The sequence below is a fragment of the Somniosus microcephalus genome, chromosome 1 (genome assembly GCF_052327205.1).
Source record: "Somniosus microcephalus isolate GS21.2 chromosome 1, FLI_Smic_1.0, whole genome shotgun sequence".
Taxonomy (NCBI): domain Eukaryota; kingdom Metazoa; phylum Chordata; class Chondrichthyes; order Squaliformes; family Somniosidae; genus Somniosus; species Somniosus microcephalus.
In genome coordinates, this window is record NC_140987.1 from 258,174,913 (window position 1) to 258,199,027 (window position 24,115).

A 24,115-nucleotide genomic window follows, 5' to 3' on the forward strand; every position below is an offset into this window, starting at 1 on the left:
CTGCACTGGGAGTGTCAGTCTAGATTTTTTTGTGCTTAAAATCTTTGGAGTGAGACTTGAACCCACAACCTTCTGAATCCTAAGTGTAGAGTACCACCCACTGGAAGAGAAATGGTACTAAACTAAACACTTCCATCAAAAGTAAAATACTGCCGGTGCATTCTGCGTTTTCCAGAATGTTCTGTTTTTGTCTTAGATTTCCGGCACCTGCAGTATGGGTTCGTTAGTGCTGTTTTTCCTCTGTGCCTGTTCCACACCCACCGCCCCACTATTCCGCGCATGCTCAGTTGGGCCGCCTCCGCCTCTCGAGGCTGAACTTCCTGGTCGCGACGTCACCAGCCCGCCACGCAAGTACCCGGATGCGCCGGCAAGAGCAGAAATTTCTAGAAGGGTGCCGGCGTCTGCAGAGCTTCCCTCCGAGCTGCTCCGGGTAAGTGACCGCTCCCGGCGCTTCGACACGGAGCCTAGCATTCATAACACGCCTTAGATTTATTAAACACCGAGAGATTTATATTTTCCAACCACTTTTGACGGATTATCCGCTGAAGTTTTATTTCCGTTCGGACAATTCCAGCTTTTTTCTATCCCGTGTTTTTTTTTTACACAAGATATAAAACATTTTTAATAAATTGTAGCTTTTGATCGGAATGAACTTTTTATTCTGCCAACAAAAACCGCGTTGCGGCTGCCCGTTACGCATCTTGGCTCGATCAATGCCAACATATATATATATATAAATAAATAAATGGAACAGCGCTTTGGTTTATTCTATTTATTTAATTCTCTTTCGGGCTCAGTATCGAGCAGAATGTTGCACTCGGTCGTATGGTCAGGGTTTTTTATATTCATTAAAACTCCGTTTCATTAAACATCGGACAACACGAGGGCGCGGGGCCGTAATATCCGCCCCCACCGAAAGTCATGGTCACGTCACTTCCGCCGGCTGCTTGCCCACGTGACTTGCCTTGTTAGGATTCCAGTCCTCGTTCCCAGGCCCATTCATTTCTTTCAGAAAACTCTGCTTCCTCCCTCCCTGTCTCTCCAGATGTGGGGTTGTTGCAAATCTCATCCATTTTGAGTTTAAATTGCCTGCCATGAATATGGGAGAATTTGCTCGTTTTTTTTGTACGCGGCGAGTTGTTAGGATCTGGAATGCACTGCCTGAAAGGGTGGTGTTGTGTCCGTGTATAATCAGACACCGACTGCGGGAGAACGGTGTAACAGGTGTTTACTCAACATGGCTCACACTGGAACTGATCTGTACAGATTACTACTCCGGGCTATGTACAGGTGTGGTCAGAGCTGTAAAAGATAGTTCCCCCCCTTATAAAGGTATATACAGTACAATTCCTCCCCTTTTAGATTAACAGTACCATAACACTCATTTAACAATTAAATATCAAACTAATTACAATTAACACTTTTAACATGCAACATTAGCTGAAAATAGTCTCTTTATATATTCAGTCTTTGGGGAGGCTTCCTGACCCTTTCTGGATAGCGCCTTTCCCGAGTGTCTTGCTCTTGGTGCGGAGGCGATTCTGGCCCCCTGTCGTCGGTTGGTTCATCAGCTTCCGATGCTACTGTTTCTGGGGTAGATGCGACCTGTACGTCGGGTTCATCACCAGGTACGTATGGGCGAGGCATGGGGTTGACTTCCTGTGACGCTAGGATCTGGTCAGCATGGCGTCTCACGATGCTCTCCCCAACGTCCACTGTGTACATTAGTGGGCCCTGCCGTGTGCATATCGTTCCTGGCTGCCATTTTTCTGTTCGGTAGTCACGGGCCAAGACTGGTTGCCCTACATTGAAGCTCCTTGTTGGCTTCTCATGGATGTGCTGGAATTGCTTACTCTCAACATCTCTTCGTACGTTTGGTCTGAGCAAATCCAGGCGAGATCTTAACCTTCAGTTAAAGAACATCATGGCTGGGGCCTGGTTGGTGACGGCATGTGTCACATTCCGGTAGGCGAACAGGAAATTGTCCACCTTGTGCTGCAGTGGAATGTTGTCATTGTACATAGCCTTTATTGCCTTCTTAAAGGTTTGTACGAACCTCTCAGCCAATCCATTTGTGGCTGGATGATACGGGGCGGATGTGTAATGCCTTACCCCATTCTTTTTCAAGAACCTCCGGAACTCTTCAGACACAAACTGTGGTCCGTTGTCGGAGCAAATCTGTTCTGGCAAGCCATTCCTGGCAAAAATGGTCCATAGGACTGCAATAGTTTTCTCCGTGGTGGTGGAGGACATTTTGATGACCTCAGGCCATTTCGAGTGCGCATCCACGGCTATTAAACATGGTGTGGAGATGCCGGTGTTGGACTGGGGTGGACAAATGTAAGAAATCACACAACACCAGGTTATAGTCCAACAGCTTTATTTGAAATCACAAGCTTTTGGAGCGCTGCTCCTTCGTCAGGTGACCTGACGAAGGAGCAGCGCTCCGAAAGCTTGTGATTTCAAATAAAGCTGTTGGACTATAACCTGGTGTTGTGATTTCTTACGGCTATTAAAAATATTGAGTCCATGAATGGACCAGCAAAATCAATATGCACCCGTTGCCATGGAGATGAGGGCCACTCCCATGGGTGTAGAGGGGCCTGTGGTGGTGCATTTTGGACTTTCTGGCATCCTGAGCAACTCTTGGTCAGGTCCTCGATTTGTTTATCGATTCCTGGCCACCACACATAAGCCCTGGCTAGGCTTTTCATTTTTACCCCTCCCAGATGACCCTCATGAAGCTCATTGAGCACTCTATCCCTTAACTTGGGTGGAATTACCACTCTGGATCCACACATCAAGGTCCCCCCGCACACTGACAGCTATTCTCTCCTTGTCAAGAATGCTGGCAACAGTGAGTCGCCATGTGCTGGCCATCCCTTCACTGTCAAATCAAATACCCGAGACAGTGTCGGGTCATTTTGGGTTTCCTTTTCGATACAAGCGTTAGTTACCGGTAGGTATTCAACTATAGTCGAATGGAATATTTCGACATGCTCCACTGCTGGTGCTTCCTCCGCAGTAGGCAGTGGCAGGCGTGATAGCCCATCAGCATTTCCATGCTGTTTCGTGCCCTTATATTCAATCTCATAGTGGTGCACCCCTAGAAAAAGTGACCCTCTTTGTAGTCGTTGCACAGTCATCACCGGAACGCCCTTCTTCGGATTAAAAATGGAGACAAGAGGCTGGTGATCAGTCAGCAAGGTGAATTTCTGCCCGTGCAGATAGTGATTGAACTTTTTCACTCCCCACACTAGGCTGAGGGCCTCCCTGTCAATCTGGGCGTAGTTACACTCGGCTGAGGTTAGTGATCGTGACGCCTCTCTGAGCCGTCCGAGAATTTGTGCGACAGCACCGCTCCAATGCCGTAGGGTGACGCATCACATGCCAACCGAATTGGTAATGCTGGGTTGTAATGGGCCAATACCTCTTTCGATGTGATTAGTGTTTTGCTCTTCTGGAAAGCTCGTCTACATTCGTCACTCCACTTCCATGGCACCCCAGTTTGCAGTAGGGTGTTCAGTGGGTGTAGTATTGTAGACAAATTTGACAAGAACTTATGGTAGTAGTTTACTAGCCCGAGGAACGACCTCAGTTGTGACACATTTTCCGGTGCTGGAGCCTTGACTACTGCCTCAATCTTCTCTGGGGACTTATGTAACCCCTCTTTTATCGATAACATGGCCACAATACGAGATCTGTTTTCTAAAAAACTCGCATTTGGGGCGGTTAGCTCGGAGCCCATATTCCTGCAATCTAGTGAGCACCTGCTCCAGGTTGGCAAGGTGATCACTGTCATTTTCGCCCGTGACCAGGATGTCGTCCAAATAACACTGGGTCCCTGGGATCCCTTGCAGGACTTGTTCCATTGCCCTCTGCCAAATAGCCGGAGCTGATGCTACCCCGAATACCAGCCGGTTGTATTGGTAGAGACCTTTATGGGTGTTGATTGTGAGGTATTTTTTTGATGCTTCTTCTACCTCCATTTGCAGATGCGCCTGGGCCAGATCAATCTTAGTGAAGCGTTTCCCTCCAGATAGCGAGGCGAAAATATCTTCAATCCGCGGAAGTGGATATTGTACGGTGTGAAGGACCGGGTTCACTGTTACCTTAAAGTCCCCACAGATGCGAACCTTCCTTGGTTCCCCAGGCGTGCTGCTCAACGACTTTTTCATCACAGGGACGATGGGTGTAGCCCACTCGCTCCAGTCTACCTTGGACAGTACACCTGAATGTTCCAGACTCTCCAGCTCTGCTTCGACGGCTGGGCGGATCGCATAAGGTACCGGTCTGGCCTTAAAAAAATTTTGGGTTTGTGTTTTCTTCAATTTTAATCATCGCTGTCATGCCTTTTAGTGTTCCGAGTCCTTGCTGGAACACTTCTTTCGCGTCAGTTAGGATCTTTGACAGTCGCCCAGGTGTGACGTCGTCATCCTTTTTGTCAGCCACAGTCAGTGCCTGTATGGAATGCCAATCCAGTTGTATTTTCCGGATCCATTCACGTCCCAGTAATGGTGGTCCTCCATCTTGTAATACATACAGGTCTAGTTTTGGTGTTTCTTTACCGTTATATATAACGGTCACCCTTATTTTTCCTTTGGGGTAGACTTTTTGCCCCGTGTACGTCTTCAAAATAATTTTTGTGTCTCTCAAGGGTATGTGTGAGAATAGCCGCTCGTAGTCCCGTCGGTTTATGGCTGTTAGGGCTGATCCTGTGTCCAATTCCATCTTTACCTGGACTCCTGCTATCTTGAGAGTGACCCAAATGGTTCGGTGATCCTCCGTTGTGATCACATTATGTAGTTTCAGACAACTCAGTTCCCTGCTTTCGGAGTCGTTATCACTCTTTTGTTCGTCTGAACTATTCTCCGTCATCTTATGTACCTTCTTGTACTTTTCTTTGGTAGGTTTCTTATTGCTGGTTTTCTTTCCCAACCTGCAGACTCGTGCTATGCGTCCTACTTTTCCACACTGTCTGCACACTTTGTCTTTGAACCAGCAATCATTCTGGTCGTGTGTTGTTCTGCCGCAGCGATAGCACTTCTCTGTTCCATATGACATTTCGTTTGTGCCATATTCTTGCGGTCTCTGTTGTATCTCTGCAGCGCCCCGTGCTGCTGCTTCATATGATCCCGCAATGCTGAAAGCCTTTTCCAGCGTAAGGTCCTTTTCAGATAAAAGCAGTTTCTGGGTTCCTTCACTTTGAAGCCCATACACAAACTTGTCCCTTAAGGTATCTGCCAGTCCCGCTCCAAACTGGCAGTGTTTCGATAGTTTGCGCAGTTCTGTTAAATAATCAGCATTGCTTTCATCCTTATGCTGGTTCTGTTTGTGAAACTTGAATCTTTCTGCTATCAGCAGCGGTGTGGGGTTTAAATGTTCCTGTAGTATCGTTACTATGTCTTCAGAACTCTTTTCCATTGGCTTCGTTGGGGTTACTAGATTTCGTAATAAACCATACGTCTTTGCACCCATTAAATTTAACAATACCGACGCTTTCTTGTCATCTGACACCTCATTTGCCTTGCAGTACACCTCTATTCGTTCGACATATGTAGTCCAATCTTCGACTTCATTGTCAAATGCGGTGATACTGCCACTCTTCGGCATTTTGGGTGTGGTTTAAAATGGCGTCTCCCAATGGCTTAAAATGGCGTCTCCCGCGCTTTCCTTCCTCCCCTGCTGCTGCCAACGCCGCTCTCGGCGGTCCTCGTGGCAATGGCAGTGCCTCGCGGGTTTCTGCGTGTCTCTCCCTCTCTTCAACGCTGCTCGGCCCCTGAACACCGGCTGCGCCCTGTGCGCTCTGCCCTCTCCCCCGTCGACGCTGCTTGGCCCTTTGCTGTGGCGCTCGGTCGGGCTCTAGCCCGCCGCTGTCCGGGAAGGGTCTGCGCACTACCTGTTGCCAGCCCGTTTCGCTGGACCACCTCGACTGGAAAGCCAAGCCTGGCTCTCGACAGCCTCCCCCGCAATTCTCGAGTCTCTGCTGGATGACTGGGCGGTTGCCCGTGGTCGATGCCCGAGTCTCTGGCCTTGACCTCCAATCCACTGATCTCCAGTAACTTTCAAAAGGGAATTGAATCAATAATTAGGGAGGCAATTTGCAGGGTTATGGGGGCAAAGGGCAGGAGGAAGTGGGACTAATTTGGACAGCTCTTTCAAAGAGCCAGCACAGGCACAATAGACCGAATGGCCTCTGTGCTGCATGGTTCTTTTGAAGTCGAGAGTCGTTCATCAAAATTATAGACCGACTTTGAATACCAAGTACCACTCAATGACTTGAGACTATGTTCATTCCATTTGCACTAAGAATAATAGTTCTCTGTATCCTGGGCTTCATAAATAGAGGCATAGAGTACGAGAAGTTATGATGAACCTTTATAAAATACTGGTTCAGCCCCAATTCTGGACACCACACTTTAGGAAGGATGTGAAGGCCTTAGAAAGGTGCAGAAAAGATTTACAAGAATGGTTCCAGGGATGAGGGACTTCAGTTAGGTCAATAGACTAGAAAAGCTGGGGTTGTTTTCCTTGGAGCAGAGAAGGTTGCGAGGGGATTTGATAGAGTTGTTCAAAATCATGAGGGGTTTAGACAGAGTAGATAGAGAGAAACTTCCCATTGGCGGAAAGGTCGAGAACCAGAGGGGACAGATTTAAGGTGATTGGCAGAAGAACCAACTGCGACATGAGGGGAAACTTTTTTTACGCAGCAATTGGTTAGGATCTGGAATGCACTGCCTGAAAGGGTGGTGGAGGCAGACTCTCATGGCTTTCAAAAGGGAGTTAGATTAAGTACCTGGGGGAAAAAAATTGCAGAGCTATGGGGAAAAGGCGGGGGAATGGGACTCGCTGAAGTGCTCTTGCAGAGAGCCAGCACAGGTTCGACTGGCCGAATGGCCTCCTTCTGTGTCGTAACCATTCTATGATTCTATTCTATCCTGACTAGTTTCCAGGTCAGTCAGCCTGGTCTGGTCTTGTAGACAATTCCTGACTTCATTATGAAAATCAACTTCCAATTTACCACCATGTCAGCATCACTTCTGGTCAGACATCTTAGTATTGGTCTGGCCTCCAGAAAAAATTCTATAAGGGAGGAAGTGGGAGTACTAAATTGGAATTTGTATTAAAACCTAAAACTGCTGATTAGCAAATATCTATCGTGGTGAGCAATTGCAATTTAGAGTGAAGTATTGAATGGAGTGGGTGGAAAGAAGAAAACTTAAAGGAGAATGCACTACCACTGTGGTGGAAGCAGGTTCAATAGTAACTTTCAAAAGAGAATTGGATAAATACTTGAACAGGAGAAATTTGCAGGGCTATGGGGAAAGAGCAGGGGGTTGGATCTAATTGGATAGCTTTCAAAGAGCTTGCACAGATACGGTGGGACGAATGGCTACCTTCGAGCCTGTTCCGCCATTCAGTTAGATCATGGCTGATTTGTATCATAATTCCACCTACCTGCCTTGGTTCCATAACTCTTAACTTTTTCTCTCAGAATCAGAAGGAATTAATACAAATTGTACATTATAAAATAAGATACAAAGGCATCTAACGTTTGCTTAGCAGGATTTTTTCCCCTCCTTTGTACATTTATTAGAGTAATTGGTACTTTTGAAGAAACAGTGGTTGGGGGAGGGAAGAGAGCTTGGCTCAGTGGTAGCACTCTTGCCTCTGAGTGAGAATGTCATGTGTTTCAAGTCCCACTCCAGAGATTTAAACACAATCAGTGCAGTACTGAGGAATCTTTTGTATTCCATATTTCTTAGTAAGCAAGCTTGCCCTGTGGGGAGTCTTACCGCAGTATTAAGGGAGGACTTGCTCAGCTACATATTGATAAGGGTGACTTAACTAGTTTATCCTTATTTTACATGTAGTGCATTTGGGGTTGGCTACTTGTTAACAGTGGTGATAATTACTTATTGCATACATTTTTCATTAGATTATGAAGTTATTTATTATCTTAGTTCAAAACTGACATTTTTGCAGGCTGCTACAGTGAAAGATGGTGAAGGAAACGGCATTCTATGACGTTTTGGGGGTTAAACCCAGTGCAAGTGCAGAGGAACTCAAAAAGGCCTATAGGAAACTAGCTCTGAAATACCACCCTGACAAGAATCCAAATGAAGGTGACAAGGTAGGTGTGTGTATCCAAAACCGTTTAAACTTAAATGAAAACAAATTCCTTAACACCAGTAACAGCTACCAAGTGCTATGCATTTAGTAAAGGTTTCCACATAAGTGGTCACATGATGAAACCTAATGGCTTGCATTATGACCATGTAAATTGAATCCATATCAACAATGTCTTGAATAGAAACCAGTAAACTGATCCTGCCCATTCTTGCCCCTCCAGTTTAAGAATGTGCACTAAATGGATATCGACACGCAGAGCACACAAGCAGCAGTGTGATTATGGCAGCAAACGAGACATGGCTATTTGCATAACTTTAATATTAAAAGTTTTCCAACAGTTGATCATTTTGTGGATTTTTTTCTCTATCTAACTTGGAAACTGTTTGTAAAGAGTAATACAGTTGTTTGAATACGCCACATTGCTGAGCCACTAATTGACTCAATCTCTCATCTGAAACTACAGTGAGAAGATGACTCTCTGGGAGTGACTCATCTCGCCCCCATCGGATACACCTTTTTTGTTTAGTGGTAGTGCTGCTTATTGCAGGTTTCATTTAAATTTTAATATTTCTTTCTGGTTGATTTGATGTTGACAATGGGTAGGGGGTGGAATTGGCAGGTGAAACCATCATGCTTTTGTGGTGAGAGGACAATTCATTTGTGGTAGCTTACCCACAAAGACAGATAAGTTGCTTCTATATAAATCTAAACGTGTTCTCGGATACTAGATAACTTACTGTTTTAAGGTAATTTGACTAATATATTGGCCTGGATGACTGCAAACTGGCTGTGTTCACTGTCATTTCGCTCTTAAAACTGATCGCAACTTCGGGCTCAGGCGCATGCGGAAATCCCGAAGGTGTGGTCTGTCAATGGCGGCTCCAGAAAACTGGCTGGGCTGTGCCCCTCTTTCTCTCTTTTCCCCCCCCCCCCACCCCCCCCCAAACACACAGCCGGCAATCAGTGAAATCTCATAAATCATTGATGCTGACAAACTTCCTCAGCAAGTCCACTGTTAAACTCACCACTAGAAGTTAGACCCAAAGGGATTAGGTATAACTGGGGTTTTAACAGCGTATTGACTGCTAAGGGCTCGGAAAACTAATTTTAATTTTGTGCAGTGTGAAATTTATCCATTTTAATAATTCAAATTTTTAAGAAACTTTTCAGAATTTTTAAAAGTTTGTCCATCTTTATTTCAGGTTTGCCTTTTCCCCAAGTGAAAACCCAAATCTTTTGCGTCTCTAACTATTTAAAAAAGTTAGAATTTTAAGGGCTTACTCACTTCCTTGTTCGCTGTCTGAGAATTCTGCCTTTTGATTGGCTGCTTAGGCAGCCTGTTGACGTCACAGTAGCTCGAACAAGGGGGTCCCCATTAAGCTCCATTGAATTGTGGGGACCTCAATTCAAGAACGGGCGAAGAACCAGACTTCACCAATAATCAGGGAAACAATTACGTTTTCGGGAATAACCACTTTGACATCCCTTCCCTTCCATACAGGCATAACTGCGACAAGCAGTCAAATACCAATGGAAAACAGCTACTACAGCTCTGTCGAAACCTGGGTCTGTACATTGTCAATGGTAGGTTCATAGGAGACCTCCTAGGAAGATCGACCTATTGCTCACCTCTTGGCTGCAGCACAGTAGACTATATGATTACAGACTTAGACCCATCCTCTTTCAGAGCATTCACAGTCAAACCACAAACAACACTGTCAGATCACAGTCAAATTACTATGTTCCTCAAAAAGACAGAAACAAACAACATAGAAACACAACCCAGTAAACTGTACAACACCAAAAAATCGTACAGATGGGCCAAAAACGACACGGAAAAATACCAGAAAACAATTAGCAATGCATCAACTCAAGCTCTCTTAGACACCTTTCTGGATAACATATACACTCACAATAAAGAAGGCGTAAACCGGGCAGTTAGTAAACTAAACAATATTTTTGATAATTTGGCAACAAATGCAAACTTGAAAGCTCGCAAGAACAAACCCAAAACAAAAAACTATGAAAAATGGTTTGACCGAGATTGCCATAACATGAGGAAAAAACTTAGAAAAATATCAAACCAAAAACACAGACATCCAGAAAACGAGGAACTACGCCTTACTTATTGTCAGACACTAACACAATACAGAAACACACTCAGAACCAAAAAAGAGCAATATATTAAGAATACACTCAGCTCCATGGAGGAATCCATTGATTCCAATTGTTTCTGGGAAAACTTGAAAACACTACACAAAAAACAACACGACGATTTGGCCATTCAAAATGGGGACACATGGGTAAACCACTTTGAAAAATTATACCAGAAAAAAACACTAAGACCAGAGCAACACCAAATATGCAAAAAACTGGAAAAGCTAGAAATGGCCATAAAAGATAACCAAAACCCGCTGGACGCCATAATAACAGAAAAAGAACTTCTTGAAAAACTCAAGGACCTGCGACCAGGAAAAGCCTGCGGGACAGACGGCATACTAAACGAGATGATTAAACACACAGACAACAAAATGAAACTGGCTATCCTAAAACTCTTCAACTTGGTTCTGAGTGTCGGTTATTTCCCTGATATCTGGAACAAAGGACTCATAACGCCCATATACAAAAGTGGGGACAAAATCGACCCAAACAACTATCGAGGCATCTGTGTAAACAGTAACCTGGGGAAGGTATTCTGTAGCATCATAAACAAAAGACTTATAAACTTCCTTGAGGAGCACAATGTCTTGAGTAAAAGCCAAATTGGATTCCTGCCAAACTATAGAACATCCGATCATATCTTCACCCTACAGACCCTAATTGACAAACACGTTCACCATAACAAAAGCAAAATCTACGCATGCTTTGTAGATTTCCAGAAGGCTTTCGACTCCATCTGGCATGACGGTTTATTCCTGAAACTTATCGAAAGTGGGGTAGGAGGGAAAACATATGATGTAATTAAATCAATGTATACAAACAACAAATGTGCAGTTAAAATTGGAGACAAACAAACAAAATACTTCCCACAGGGGCGGGGGGTGACGCAGGGCTCGCCAATCTCACCGACACTCTTTAATATTTACATAAATGGATTGGCAAAACTACTTGAACAATCTACAGCACCCGGCCTCACCCTATATGAATCCAAGGTTAAATTCCTCCTCTATGCAGACGACCTGGTTCTGCTGTCACCTACTAAAGAGGGGCTACAGCAAAACCTGGACCTGCTGGAGTCGTACTGCCAGACTTGGGCCCTGACAATAAATCCCCAAAAAACCAAAGTCCTTGTGTTCCAGCAAAGATCCAAACATCAGGGACCCAAAATAAATTTCACAGTAGGAACAACCAAAATTGAACAAACCACTAACTACACATACTTGGGCTTAAAAATCAGTTCTACGGGAAACTTCAAACTGGCTGTGAATGAACTGAAAGAGAAAGCAAGAAGGGCTTTCTATGCCATCAAAAAATCAATCCAAATAGAAATCCCAATTAGCATTTGGCTCAAAATTTTCAAATCAGTAATTGAACCAATTGCACTCTATGGCAGTGAGGTATGGGGACCGCTAACTCAACAAGAATTTGCAAAATGGGACAAACACCCAATTGAGATCCTACATGCAGAATTCTGTAAAAGTATCCTCCGGACTCAAAGGAAAACAGTAAACAATGATGCAGGGCGGAACTAGGCCAATATCCATTAATAATCACTATCCAAAAAAGAGCCACCAAATTTTGGAATCACCTACAAATGAGCAATCCCCAATGCTATCACTACGACGCCCTGAAATGCCAAGAGCTGACCATAAAGAAGAATACCCTCAGTCAACTAGTCCTGGGACTCAGTGAAGTAACTACTAACAATAACCAGCCCCAGGACAGTGACAGGGTAACACAAAGAATTCGACCCAACACAATCGTCGCTAAGCAAAAGGAAAAATATCTGACATATTGGGCAGAAACAACAAAAACCCAAAGCAAACTCAATTGCTACTTGGCCCTAAACAGACAATACAACATAGCTGATTACCTGACCATGGTAAAGGATAACAAACTGAGAAGAACCTTGACAAGGTACAGACTTAGCGAACATAGCCTAGCGATCGAAAAAGGCAGACACAGGCAGACCAGTCTGCCAAGAGAGGACAGGATATGCTCGCACTGCAGTCAGGGAGTGGTGGAGACAGAGATGCACTTCCTCACAGCTTGTGGAAAATATCAGGGCATCAGGGAGAATTTCTACCAAAAATTCTCACAAATATGCCCTGATTTCAGAAATCTGAATGACAACCAAAAACTCCCATTCCTACTGGGAGAGGAGAGAAGCTGTATAACACTGGCGGCACGCTATGTTACAGCTTGCCATGAACAGAGAGCCAACCAGTAAATTAAGAAAAGAATATATATAAACAATGCGAATGTATATTTATACACTCAGGGATATACCTGTTTATACACTGTATGAATAGAACTGCGTTTATGTGGTAAACCATAAATGTATTTTGATGCTTTGGCAACATAAGATGTAACTTATCATGCCAATAAAACGATTTGAATTGTGAATTGTAGGTCGAAAAACTCGAAGTTCTCGACACATGGATTGCAAGATCCTTGTGCGGATCATACTTCGGGGCCAGCAGCGAACACCTCACTTCGTTGCTGACCGCAAATTCCAGGCCAATCTTTCTAGCCAGATGTTTATGGGCTCCAATGCCTGCCACAGTTGTGGATTCACAATCGGTGCATGCGCAGTAAAAACAAATCAACATCCTGAGTAACTATTTCAAATGTGATGTCTGTTACCTAATGTCTCAATGTTATTTAACTCTGTTTTGTACATCAGACCATTTTATTACTGAATATCTTTAATTACACTAATCTGGCATTGTAGGATAATGTGTAACTTGTATCCCCTGTGCCACAGTTCAAACAGATTTCTCAAGCTTATGAAGTACTGTCTGATTCCAAGAAACGAGAACTGTATGACCGAGGTGGTGAGCAAGCTATCAAAGAAGGTGGTACCGGTGGTGGTGGTGGTTTTGGTTCGCCTATGGACATCTTCGATATGTTCTTTGGTGGAGGAGGCAGAATGCACAGAGAAAGGAGAGGTAGAGATTGTCTTTTTTTTGAAGACTTGCATTATTTGACATTGCATTACATTAAAAATCTGTTAATATATGGGAGCAAAGTGAATATTCCTGTATCAACTTACACACATCCTTGCACTTGTAGCAGGCATGTTGGTGTTGACATGATTTGCCCGTTGTATGCGGTGGACGGTAAAACAAGAGATAGGTAACTAACATTTATTTTTTAATAACAGGAAACCTCACTTGGCAACTGCCTCTTCTAATTGTTAGCAGTTGCACCCAGAATCTGATCACTTGGGTAATCATACTTTAACGAGGTGCGAATACCTGAGTGAAACTGCTTGAACATAAGAAATAGGAGCAGGAGTAGGCCATTCGGCTCCTTGAGCCCGCTCCACCATTCAATAAGATCATGGCTGATCTTCTACATCAGCTCCACTTTCCTGCACTATCCCCATATCCCTTGATTCCCTTAATATCCAAAAATCTATCGATCTCTGTCTTGAATATACTCAACGACTGAGCCTCCACAGCCCTCGGGGGTAGAGAATTCCAAAGATTCACCACCCTCTTGAGTGAAGAAATTTCTCCTCATCTCAGTTCTAAATGGCTGATCCCTTATTCTGAGCCTGTGACCCCTGGTTTGAGACTCTCCAGCAAGGGGAAACATCCTCCCTGCATCTACCCTGTCAAGCCCTGTAAGAATTTTGTATGTTTCAGTGAGATTACCTCTTATTTTTCTAAACTCTAGAGAATATAAGCCCAGTCTACTCAATCTCTCTTCATAGGACAATCCCCCCCATCCCAGGAATCAGTCTGGTGAACATTCATTGGACTCCCTCTAAGGAGACCAAAACTGTACACAATACTCCAGGTGTGGTCTCACCAGGGCCTAATATAATTGCAGCAAGACTTCTTTACTCTTATACTCAAATCCTCTTGTAATAAAGGCCAACATACCATTTGCTTTCCTAATTGCTTGCTGTACCTGCTTGTTAACTTTCAGTGATTCGAGTACAAGGACACCCAGGTCCCTCTAAACACCAACATTTCCCAATCTCTCACCATTTAAAAAATACTCTGCTTTTCTATTTTTCCTACCAAAGTGGATAACTTCACATTTCTCCACATTATATTCCATTTGCCATGATCTTGCCCACTCACTTAGCCTGTCTATATCCCCTTGAAGCCTCTTTGCATCCTCCTCACAACTTACATTCCTACCTAGCTTTGTATCAGCAGCAAACTTTTGCTGCCCTCATCCAAATCATTGGTGTAGATTGTGAATAACTGAGGCCCACGCACTGATCCTTGCGGTACCCCACTAGTTATAGCCTACCAACCTGAAAATTACATTTTATTCCTACTCTGTTTTCTGTCAATTAACCAATCCTCAATCCATGCTAGTATATTGCCCCCAATCCCATGTGCACTAATTTTGTTTAATAACCTCTTGTGTGGCACCTTATCGAAGGCCTTCTGAAAATCCAAATACACCACATCCACTGGTTCCTCCTCACTTATTCTGCTAGTTACAACCTCAAAAACACAGATTCGTAAAACATGATCTCCCTTTCATAAATCCATGTTGACTCTGCCCAATCCTATTATTATTTAAGTTCCCCGTTACCACGTCCTTAATAGATTCGAGCATTTTCCCTACTACTGATGTCAGGCTAACTGGTCTGTAGTTCCCCGTTTTCTCTCTGCCTCCTTAAATAGTGGGGTTACATTTGCTACCTTCCAATCTGCAGTTTTAGAATCTGAAATTTTGGAAGATGACAACCAATGCATCCACTATCTCTATAACCATCTCTTTTTAAAACCCTAGGATGTAGGCCATCAGGTCATGGGGATTTATCAGCTTTCAGTCCCATTAATTTCTCCAGTACACTTTTTTTTTACTAATAATTTCTTTGTTCCTCATTCTCGTTAGACCCTTGGTTCGCCACTCTTTCCGGGAGGTTTTTAACGTCTTCGATGAAGACGAGAGAAGTATTTGTTTAATTTCTCTGCCATTTCCTTATTCCCCATTATAATTTCAATTGTCTCAGCATGTAAGGGACCCACGTTTACTTTTGCTAAATCTTTTCCTTTTAGAAGCTTTTACGGTCTTTTTATGTCTCTCACTAGTTTACTCTCATTCTATTTCCCCTTTCTTTATCAATTTCTTGATCCTCCTTTGCTGAATTCTAAAATCCACCCAATCCTCAAGCTTACTACTTGTTTTGGCAACATTATAAGCCTCTTCCTTTAATCTAATACTATCTTTAATTTCTCTTGAAGACCCGACTTTGCCTGAGATCAGCAGAGCCTTAAATAGTTGGTGTGCTTAATACGTTACAAGCGGCGCCTTTGTAACTGACTCTTATGGTAATAACATGGTTGGCGCCATTTTCCTGATATGTGGCTAACTGTGGGCGGATAGGTGGTGGAGACTGTTGCTCTTAATAGCTGGCTTGAGCAAGCGGGTATGTTTTTTGTTGGATACTTTTCTTCCCCACATACCACCTTGTATTGTGACACACAATTCTTAATTACCTGAAATGAGATCATGCATTTTCTAGACGGTATTTGGTCCTGTAAAGTACAGCAATCAAATTTGGAACTTGCTCTTGATATTAGGAGCTGGCTCTTTTCAGATACAGCTGGAACTTAGGAACGCTTAGATGCTGCCCTGTGTTGTGTGTCTGAGACATGCTTCAGATATGAGCTTGGCGGTGTTATAGTTGTGACAACTCCTTTGCCAGCCATGTCAATGCAGGTCTTGGTGGTTTTTAATAATGAGAAACTATTTTGGAGGACTAGGCCAATAGTGCTGAACATAAAGTTGAAAATAGTAAAGCCAAGATAGTGTTCAGTTGGCACACAAATGTGACACCAATTCATGGGTTATCCCAGAAATAATTAAAATGATGGTATCGGTATCAAAATCAAAAAATCTAGTGTCAATATTTGGTACTAGAGTTTTTACATTAACTGTTTGGGTGGGGGATGGTAATAAAATCAACTTTGAGTGACTTAAACAGCAATGAAATATATTTGCCATCTCGCTGTCAGTGAGGATTTGGGATTTTTGTCAACACTTGTAATCTAGTCAACTGAAAAAAAATCAGTATTAGACTTAAACAGCAACATCTGAAGAAACTTTAATGCAATGTTAACGAGAATGAAACATTCCCTTTTTAAAAAAAAAAAAAAAAAAAATCTGTGTACACTATAATTGAGTGAAGTCACATTGGTCTCTGGCTTCTGTCCACATTGTTGTCATCTGGCTTGACAGAAAGTGCTTTGAGAAGTCTGGCTAACATGGAGAGAGATTCGTGTGCAGTTTTGAACTGGAACCTTTTTTTTGGGGGGGGGGGCGGCCTGTGATAACTTGTAAAATTAAGGGAGTTTGCTAGATTTTTCTTGCCGTTGCCAGCGACAGATTACAGATTATTTCATGTATTAATTGCAAATGCTATGTTCACAATTAACTTGAAAGTAAATATTCTTTTTAACCATCTCCAGGTAAGAATGTGGTCCATCAACTTTCTGTGTCGTTGGAGGATATGTACAATGGTGCCACTAGGAAACTAGCACTGCAGAAGAATGTAATATGTGAGAAATGTGAAGGTATGTCATTTGTCAAAACGGTGCCTATAGTAGAAACTAACGATTTTAGGAACGTATTTGTGGAGACCGGTTGCTCTAGATATTCAACTTCCAGCTGATCCATTAGTGGGACTGGTTATTAAAATTGCCCAGCTCCTTTTTATAAGTGACCAGTGTGTGCTTTGGAATGTGTGGGTGGGGCTTTACATATGCATATCAAATTTATTGGTCTGTAACTTTTATCTTACAGACCTTTTGCAATTGGACCCCAGCCTAAATTCTGAAATGGCAGCAGCGTCAGCTATCTAAAGGAAAATAGCGGTGTTACAGAAAATGTTTAATTTACTAACTCCTTTGCTAAATAAGAACAAATTCAGAAATTCAATTTCTGGAGGGATCCTTTTGAAAGTCCCACGCACACCCCTCCTAGGATCTAGGGGGTTTGAAAACCTATGCTACTGGCTCTCTTGCTCTACTGAAGCAAAGTCAGGGAATAGTGGAGATGAGTGTGTAGATCTGGGCAGAAGTAAAGACTCAAAAGACTTTAAGATTGGGGGGGGAAATTATTTGCATTGTCCTTGCATAACTGGGAAGATGCAGGAAGTATTGCAGCTTCCACTAGAGTTGGATGGGGGGTTGTAATAGATTAAGACTACTCCTGGTTGCATTAAAAAAAATAAAAAAAAATCTGGTCATTTCATTGTTTTAAAGCTCTCTTCTGGTGCTATCACATCCCAGAAAACTTGCACTTTTACCCGATCCACTGCCCCACCACCCTCTACCTTCCCACACTTCTAAACCACAGGAAATTTCCCTGGTCATCTGGGGGTTGAAGTGTTCCCTACACAGTATTGATGGGCGCTAACAGCCTGACTCCGGCACTACATTCCCCCATGCCCCATACTACACAAGTCCGGGACTCCAGCCTTTACCCATAACTGCTCATTTTGCTCTTCCTCTCCCACCCACCAATGCTGGTACACAGCACCTATTTGCATACACCAGCATCATTTTGCTGTTTATCCCTCTTAGACAAAATTGAGTGCACACGCACACAAAATTTGAGTCCAGAAATATTATCAACAGTGTAATCAAAATGCAATTTCATTTTAGTCACTGAATCAGTTATCTTAATACAACCTATTGAATGACACAACACATTGGACCCTCCAGTTCATTAAGTAACACCACAGACTGACATCTTCCTTATAAAATATCTATATCCGCTTGACTTCTTGGCAATGGTGTAGGAAATCTATACATGCTTTCTAAGTGTGCAAGTGTCATACTTGCATTTCATGATGCATGTTGTGTTACAGTTCCTATTGATTTTATACTTGTCTCCAATTAAGTCCTTCCAGCTGTTTCCAAAGTGTTCTCCACAGCATCACTCACCTGAAGCTTGTTACAAAATTGAGCCTAATGCTCCTCCCCAGTCTTGTCTGCCATCATTACCAATCTTGAGGCGGCCTTTCTTCTTTCTCTGCTACCATCCCCCAAAAGTTGCTGGCCCCACTTTAAAAAAAAAAAACACATATTCCTAGCCATGACTAGAACTTGGTTTTATGGTTTTAACACCACAGGCCTGATTTTAAGCCTCCCTCCCCTTTTCCTGGTGCTCCCACACCCAACTGCTTGCATATCCCTGGACCAATCACATTATCACACTCCTCCCCAGTATTTCTAAACACCTTCTACTTGTGCGCAGTCTTGAGCATCTTCCTCTTGTCAAGTGTACAGTATAAAAGTACCTAGCTATCAAACATAACAAGGTAAAGGCAACTTTAATCCACATTATCATATAATTTCATACTGCTAATACTCATAACTGGTGGCTCTGATACATGACACAGAACATGGTATCTAACTTACTATGAGAAATATGACAAGAGCTATGTTATAGACTATTTTGAACTCTACACTACCTTCAAGCAATGAAAATGGTACAGTGTACCAGTGGTGTTTTAGAATTATAGAATCATTAGAAATTTACAGCCAATTGTGTTTTGATTTGATGAACTTTTTTTCCCTCTGTTTCTCTCTCCCCTTTTGTAGGCCGTGGCGGTAAGAAAGGGTCAGTAGAGTGCTGCCCTGTCTGTCGTGGATCAGGTATGCAAGTACGAATCCACCAAATTGGACCAGGCATGGTTCAACAAATTCAGTCTGTGTGCCAAGAATGTCATGGCCAAGGAGAGCGCATCAGCCCCAAGGATAGATGTAAAAACTGTAGTGGAAGAAAAATTGTTGTGGAAAAGAAGATCCTGGAAGTTCACATTGATAAAGGTATGATAATGTGATGGTAAAATGGTAGCTATGAATCCACTAACGGGACGGAGTTTTGTTTTTTGTTTCTGTCTCTTTCCCTCCACCCACCCAAAGAAAGATTCTGCAGTTGCCCTGACAGATGGTCTATCTCTGCACAGAGCAGAAATTGGACTCTGGTATAATGATGAGCCAAATGGGGTCTGTGGAAAGTAGTTTTTTTGTAATTCTGGGAAGAACTTGTTTTGTACCCACATTGATGCATTGTTGGAGGTGCCGTCTTTCGGATGAGACGTTAAACCGAGGCCCCGTCTGCTCTCTCAGATGGACGTAAAAGATCCCACGGCACTATTTCGAAGAAGAGTTAGGGGAGTTACCCCTGGTGTCCTGGCCAATATTTATCCCTCAACTAACATAACAAAAGAAAAAATTACCTGGTCATGATCACATTGCTTGTTGTGGGAGCTTGCTGTGCGCAAATTGGCTGCCGCGTTTCCCACATTACAACAGTGACTACATTTCAAAAGTACTTCATTGGCTGTAAAGCGCTTTGAAACGTCCGGTGGTCGTGAAAGGCCCTATATAAATGCAAGTCTTTTTTTCTTGGAACAGTTATTAAGATCATTTCATATAAAGTATGCAACATGTCAAAGATTTGGATGCTTTTCACTCCCAATTTGAAATGTTGACTCATTCCTTTTCAACACCCCTGAAGCTTCAAGAGTATGATTCATGCATAATGTTGCAATTATAATTATATTTGACATGCGTTAATTGAATGGCCTAAGTAACCTATTTTGAGTGAGAAATGAGTCTTGTGGAGCTAGACTAACCAGTTTTATGCCTGCTGTTTGATTAATCCAGCCATGTTGGGGATGGGCCAGTTGCACTAGTTCTTTGGCAGTTACAGGCCTTGCTATATGATTTGCTCAGAACTTCTGAGCAACAGTGCATTATTCATCTTGCAAGTTTAATGTCATGATCTATTGCCTATATGTGTTAGTTAGTTTGGGAGGGGGGGATGTGGTTAAAGCCTGTTTCTAAACTCTCTCTATTTCAGGCTCCTGGCTTAATTTATCTCCTGCCCCCTACAAAAAAAATACATATGCTCCTTTTAGTAAACCTTCTGAAGTTGCAGCAATGTTTTTGCCTGTGGAGAAAGTACTTCAATTTGCTTTCTGTTTGTACTATTTTGTGTCCTTTTATAGCTTTCGCACACCAAAGAGAAGCTTTTTACGGGTGGTTGGGGAAGAGAATGTATGTTTTGTAGAGCTTTCCGTCTAACTTGTTTCTCTCCTTGCTTTTGGGGGGGAAAGGTATGAAGGATGGCCAGAAACTAACATTCCATGGTGAAGGTGATCAGGAACCTGGGTTGGAACCTGGAGATATCATCATTGTCCTCGATCAAAAAGACCACAGCGTCTTCACTAGGTAGTTTCTTTTCAAACGTACAGACTAGCAGCTGATGTCAGTGTGGGGTGTATATTAAACTGACTTGGTAGTGGCATTTATTCACACTACGACATTTTGATTTTAGGCAAGGGGAAGACCTTGTTATGCATATGGAACTGGAGCTGGTGGAGGCTCTTTGTGGCTTTCATCGCCCGATCACAACTTTGGATAAAAGAGCTATAATCATTACATCACATCCTGGTAAGTCGAGTATTGGACAGCTTTTGTACGAGGACTGGGTGATTCACTGGGTTAGTACACTTGTCACCTTTTGTGTGTCTGGTTATGTGGCTTATGACTCCAGTACACAACCACTCATAAAATTGGCAGTTGTCACTTGGTGCAAAAACATTCTGGAGTGGAAAATGGCAAACTTAAGTGCAGCAAGGAATGCAGTTTGGGGCAGAGTAAAAGGAATTCTGATATGGCTGAAATGGAAAGGGATTCCATTACTTAACCTTGACTAGAAAAAAAATTAATTCAAAAAAAATCAACATGGGATTCCTAAATGTTTCTTGTATTGGTTGCAGGCCACATTGTTAAACATGGGGATATCAAGTGTGTGCTGAATGAGGGTATGCCTATTTATCGCAGACCATATGAAAAGGGTCGTCTAATCATCCAGTTCAAGGTATGCAATTTTGTTTGTTATGCACTGTCCAGTAACTTTCTCATAGTTTGTCTTGGATTTTGTTTAAGATTACAAATTACACAAACTTGGTATAAATATTGAAGATAAATGAAGTTTTTTAAAGTGTGCATACACTTGGTACTGACATTTTGAAAGAATACTGTCTTTCACTTTGTTTCTAAATTGTCGATGCAGTACTGTAAAGTTAGAGTACAGGTTGTGTATGGTTTTGTATTCTAAATATTACTATCACTATTTGAAATTTAAGGTCTGTTTCAATGCATCCCTCTTACAATTGAAGATTGTATCCTGCCGAATTAGATAAGCAAAGTGCAAAATTTTGGTCAGCACAACTGAGAGTTAAGTGTTTGCTTTATTTCGGACTTAATTTGGCCAATCTTGACATCCCTTTTTGGATGAGTCACATTACGTTATGACTTTGGGGATGAAAACTCTCATTGGATGCTTTGCTGTAACATTACACCTTTTATTGAACCATCCTAAAATGAATTGGATGTGGCCCAAGCCATAATTGACCTAAAACTACTTGATACTGATAAGACGGTGGAGAGATTACCTTTTGGTAGTCTTCAATTATTTTTTTGGAACATTCTTAATGTGCTACTGGAGTGAGCCAGCTGAGGGTCAGATTCTGGGAAAGAATGATTATCCCTTTTTCAAGTTTTGATGTGGCATTGTGCTATCAAAGGAGTGCATGTCTTTTCCCCATGTGACCATTTTCTATGCTTGCATTTGGCATAAAGCAAGCCCTGCCTTGAGCTTAGGTGTTAATATGGATGGAGGAATAGCTCCCATTCTGGCAATTGAAGATCAAACAGGTGGCACTAGGCATCTGATCATAGCTGCTTGAAAATGGACTGATAGGTAAGCTGTACTTTGGTTAACCTTTTGACTAGAATGTGGGGTTATATTGGCAGTAGTGATCAGTGTTGCAGAAGTGGTTTTCCAGGAGGTGGTGACTACTGTGCCATGGGTCAGTGTAGTACTAAGGGTGTGCTGTCAGAAGTGCTCTCTTTCAGGACTACAATGAGGTTCTGCCAAGTGGATGTAAAATATCCCCAGGCACTATTTTAAAGATCAAGGAACTTCTGGGGTCCTGGCCAACATTTATCCCTCAACCAACATAACCAAAATAGATTCTGATCATTTATTTCATAGCTGTTTGTGGGGACCTTGTTTACAAATTAGCTGCCACATTTGCCTAAATTGTCAGTGGCTACACACCAACTTCATTGGTCGTGAAGTGTTGTGGTACATTCTGATGTCTTAAAGTGCTAAATAAATTCAAGTTCTTTACTGCAACAGTTCATTCATGGAGCACTTGTGGGGCTGAGGAGCTTACTAGGTGTGGTAAACCACTGTTATACCTGCCTGTGTGGGTGTTTGTATTCCACTGTGTACGTATTCCACTGTGTACATGTCTGTACATGCCTCGGCTGACTCCTCCCACGAGTCCAGGCATAAAGGTGACTGCTCCACAGTCCCTCTGTATTCTGGACTGGTCGACCACTCGAGGCACACCTTCATTCTCTTGTTAATAAAAGCCTGTTAGTTACTCGCTTAACCTCAGTCTTTTGAGTAATTGATAGCACAGCACTATGTATGGTCAATGTTCATAACCACATGGATACACTGGTAAAGTTGTAGACCTCAATTCCCTGACCACCTTCCGTATAAGGATTGAAGGCTGGAACCAATGCCAGCTATGGAGGATTCTTAGTGGAATGTCAACATTTCTTTAGAGGTGTTTTTGATTTGTAGAGCTGCAGATCTACCTGACTGGACATTGTAGCCGAAATTAAAGTTGGTGTTAACTTGTAGCACCCTCATCTCATTCTATTTTGCTGCTGCATCAAACTCTAGTACCAGAGTGGAGCATTTAAGAACTGGGGGTTGCTTTTCTAATTTCCATAAACAAGCATTGACCAATTGGGTGGTGCTCAAATGCACATGGAATATTTAAATGTTTTCTTTGTATTGGATTTAAATTCTGGGATTTTTAAACTTCAAATGTGATGCTTAAACACTTGTATATTGGATTCTTTAAATGCCATTTTTTATAAAGATAGTGAAGCAGAAATTTTAGGTAGCCCATATCCTATTGTATGCTTTCAAAAATTATAGTTCTTAAAGTTTATTAAACTGACACCTATATATATATATATATATATATATATAGTACATATGCTTTTAATACTCTCTCTGGCTTTAGGTGAATTTTCCTCAGAACGGCTCCATCCAGACAGACAAACTAGGCCTTTTAGAAAAACTGCTCCCTGCACGACGTGACGTTGACATCACTGATGACATGGAACAAGTAGATTTGGTAGATTTTGATCCACAGCAGTCGAGACACCGCTACAATGGAGAGGTGTACCATGATGATGATGACGATCACCCCAGAACTGGGGTTCAGTGTCAGACCTCGTAAAAACAGGCCCTTTGTGACTTGACTTCAAATTGTGTTTGTTTGTGGAAGACCAAGTATGAAGACTGCAACTTCAGTAATCATTGTACATGTTTAACATCCATGGTTGCATTGGTTGTAATTGGAGGATAATCCTTTTGTGTATTCTTGAATGTTTATTGGTGTATTCTACAAACTTGTATTTAAATAAAAAATAAAGGTACTAATGGTCTTGGTGGCTAATTTCACGATTTAATACAGCTCTGTTGGTTTTCATCTAATGAACCAAATTTGAATGTTAATTCTGGCAACATTGAATGCCAATAGGATATGGATTTTTAACGTTGAAGCATTGTAAAAAAGCTTCATCAATTTTTTTTTTAATAGGTGTTTACTAATTGCATTGCAACTTTTTACTTCCCTGGATAACCACTGTTTCCCAGTTGCCAGGATACCCTCAAATTTAGAGAAGGTAATTCAGCTATACAGTGTGAACACTGTCACTGATTGATTAATACA

The 24,115-nt window shown here is 42.4% G+C and overlaps 1 protein-coding gene across 1 annotated transcript; it reads left to right on the forward strand.

The window, feature by feature from the left end:
* The first annotated feature begins 310 nt into the window (after nt 1-310).
* LOC147124752 (dnaJ homolog subfamily A member 1-like) lies at nt 311-23,828 on the forward strand. The gene is made up of 9 exons (XM_085992671.1): nt 311-430; nt 7,987-8,134; nt 13,061-13,244; nt 16,740-16,844; nt 18,879-19,106; nt 20,402-20,516; nt 20,623-20,738; nt 21,068-21,168; nt 23,402-23,828. Exons 2-9 carry the CDS (start codon nt 8,003-8,005, stop codon nt 23,618-23,620), a joined length of 1,200 nt encoding a protein of 399 aa, XP_085848797.1. The 5' UTR covers nt 311-430; nt 7,987-8,002; the 3' UTR covers nt 23,621-23,828.
* Nucleotides 23,829-24,115: the final 287 nt, after the last annotated feature.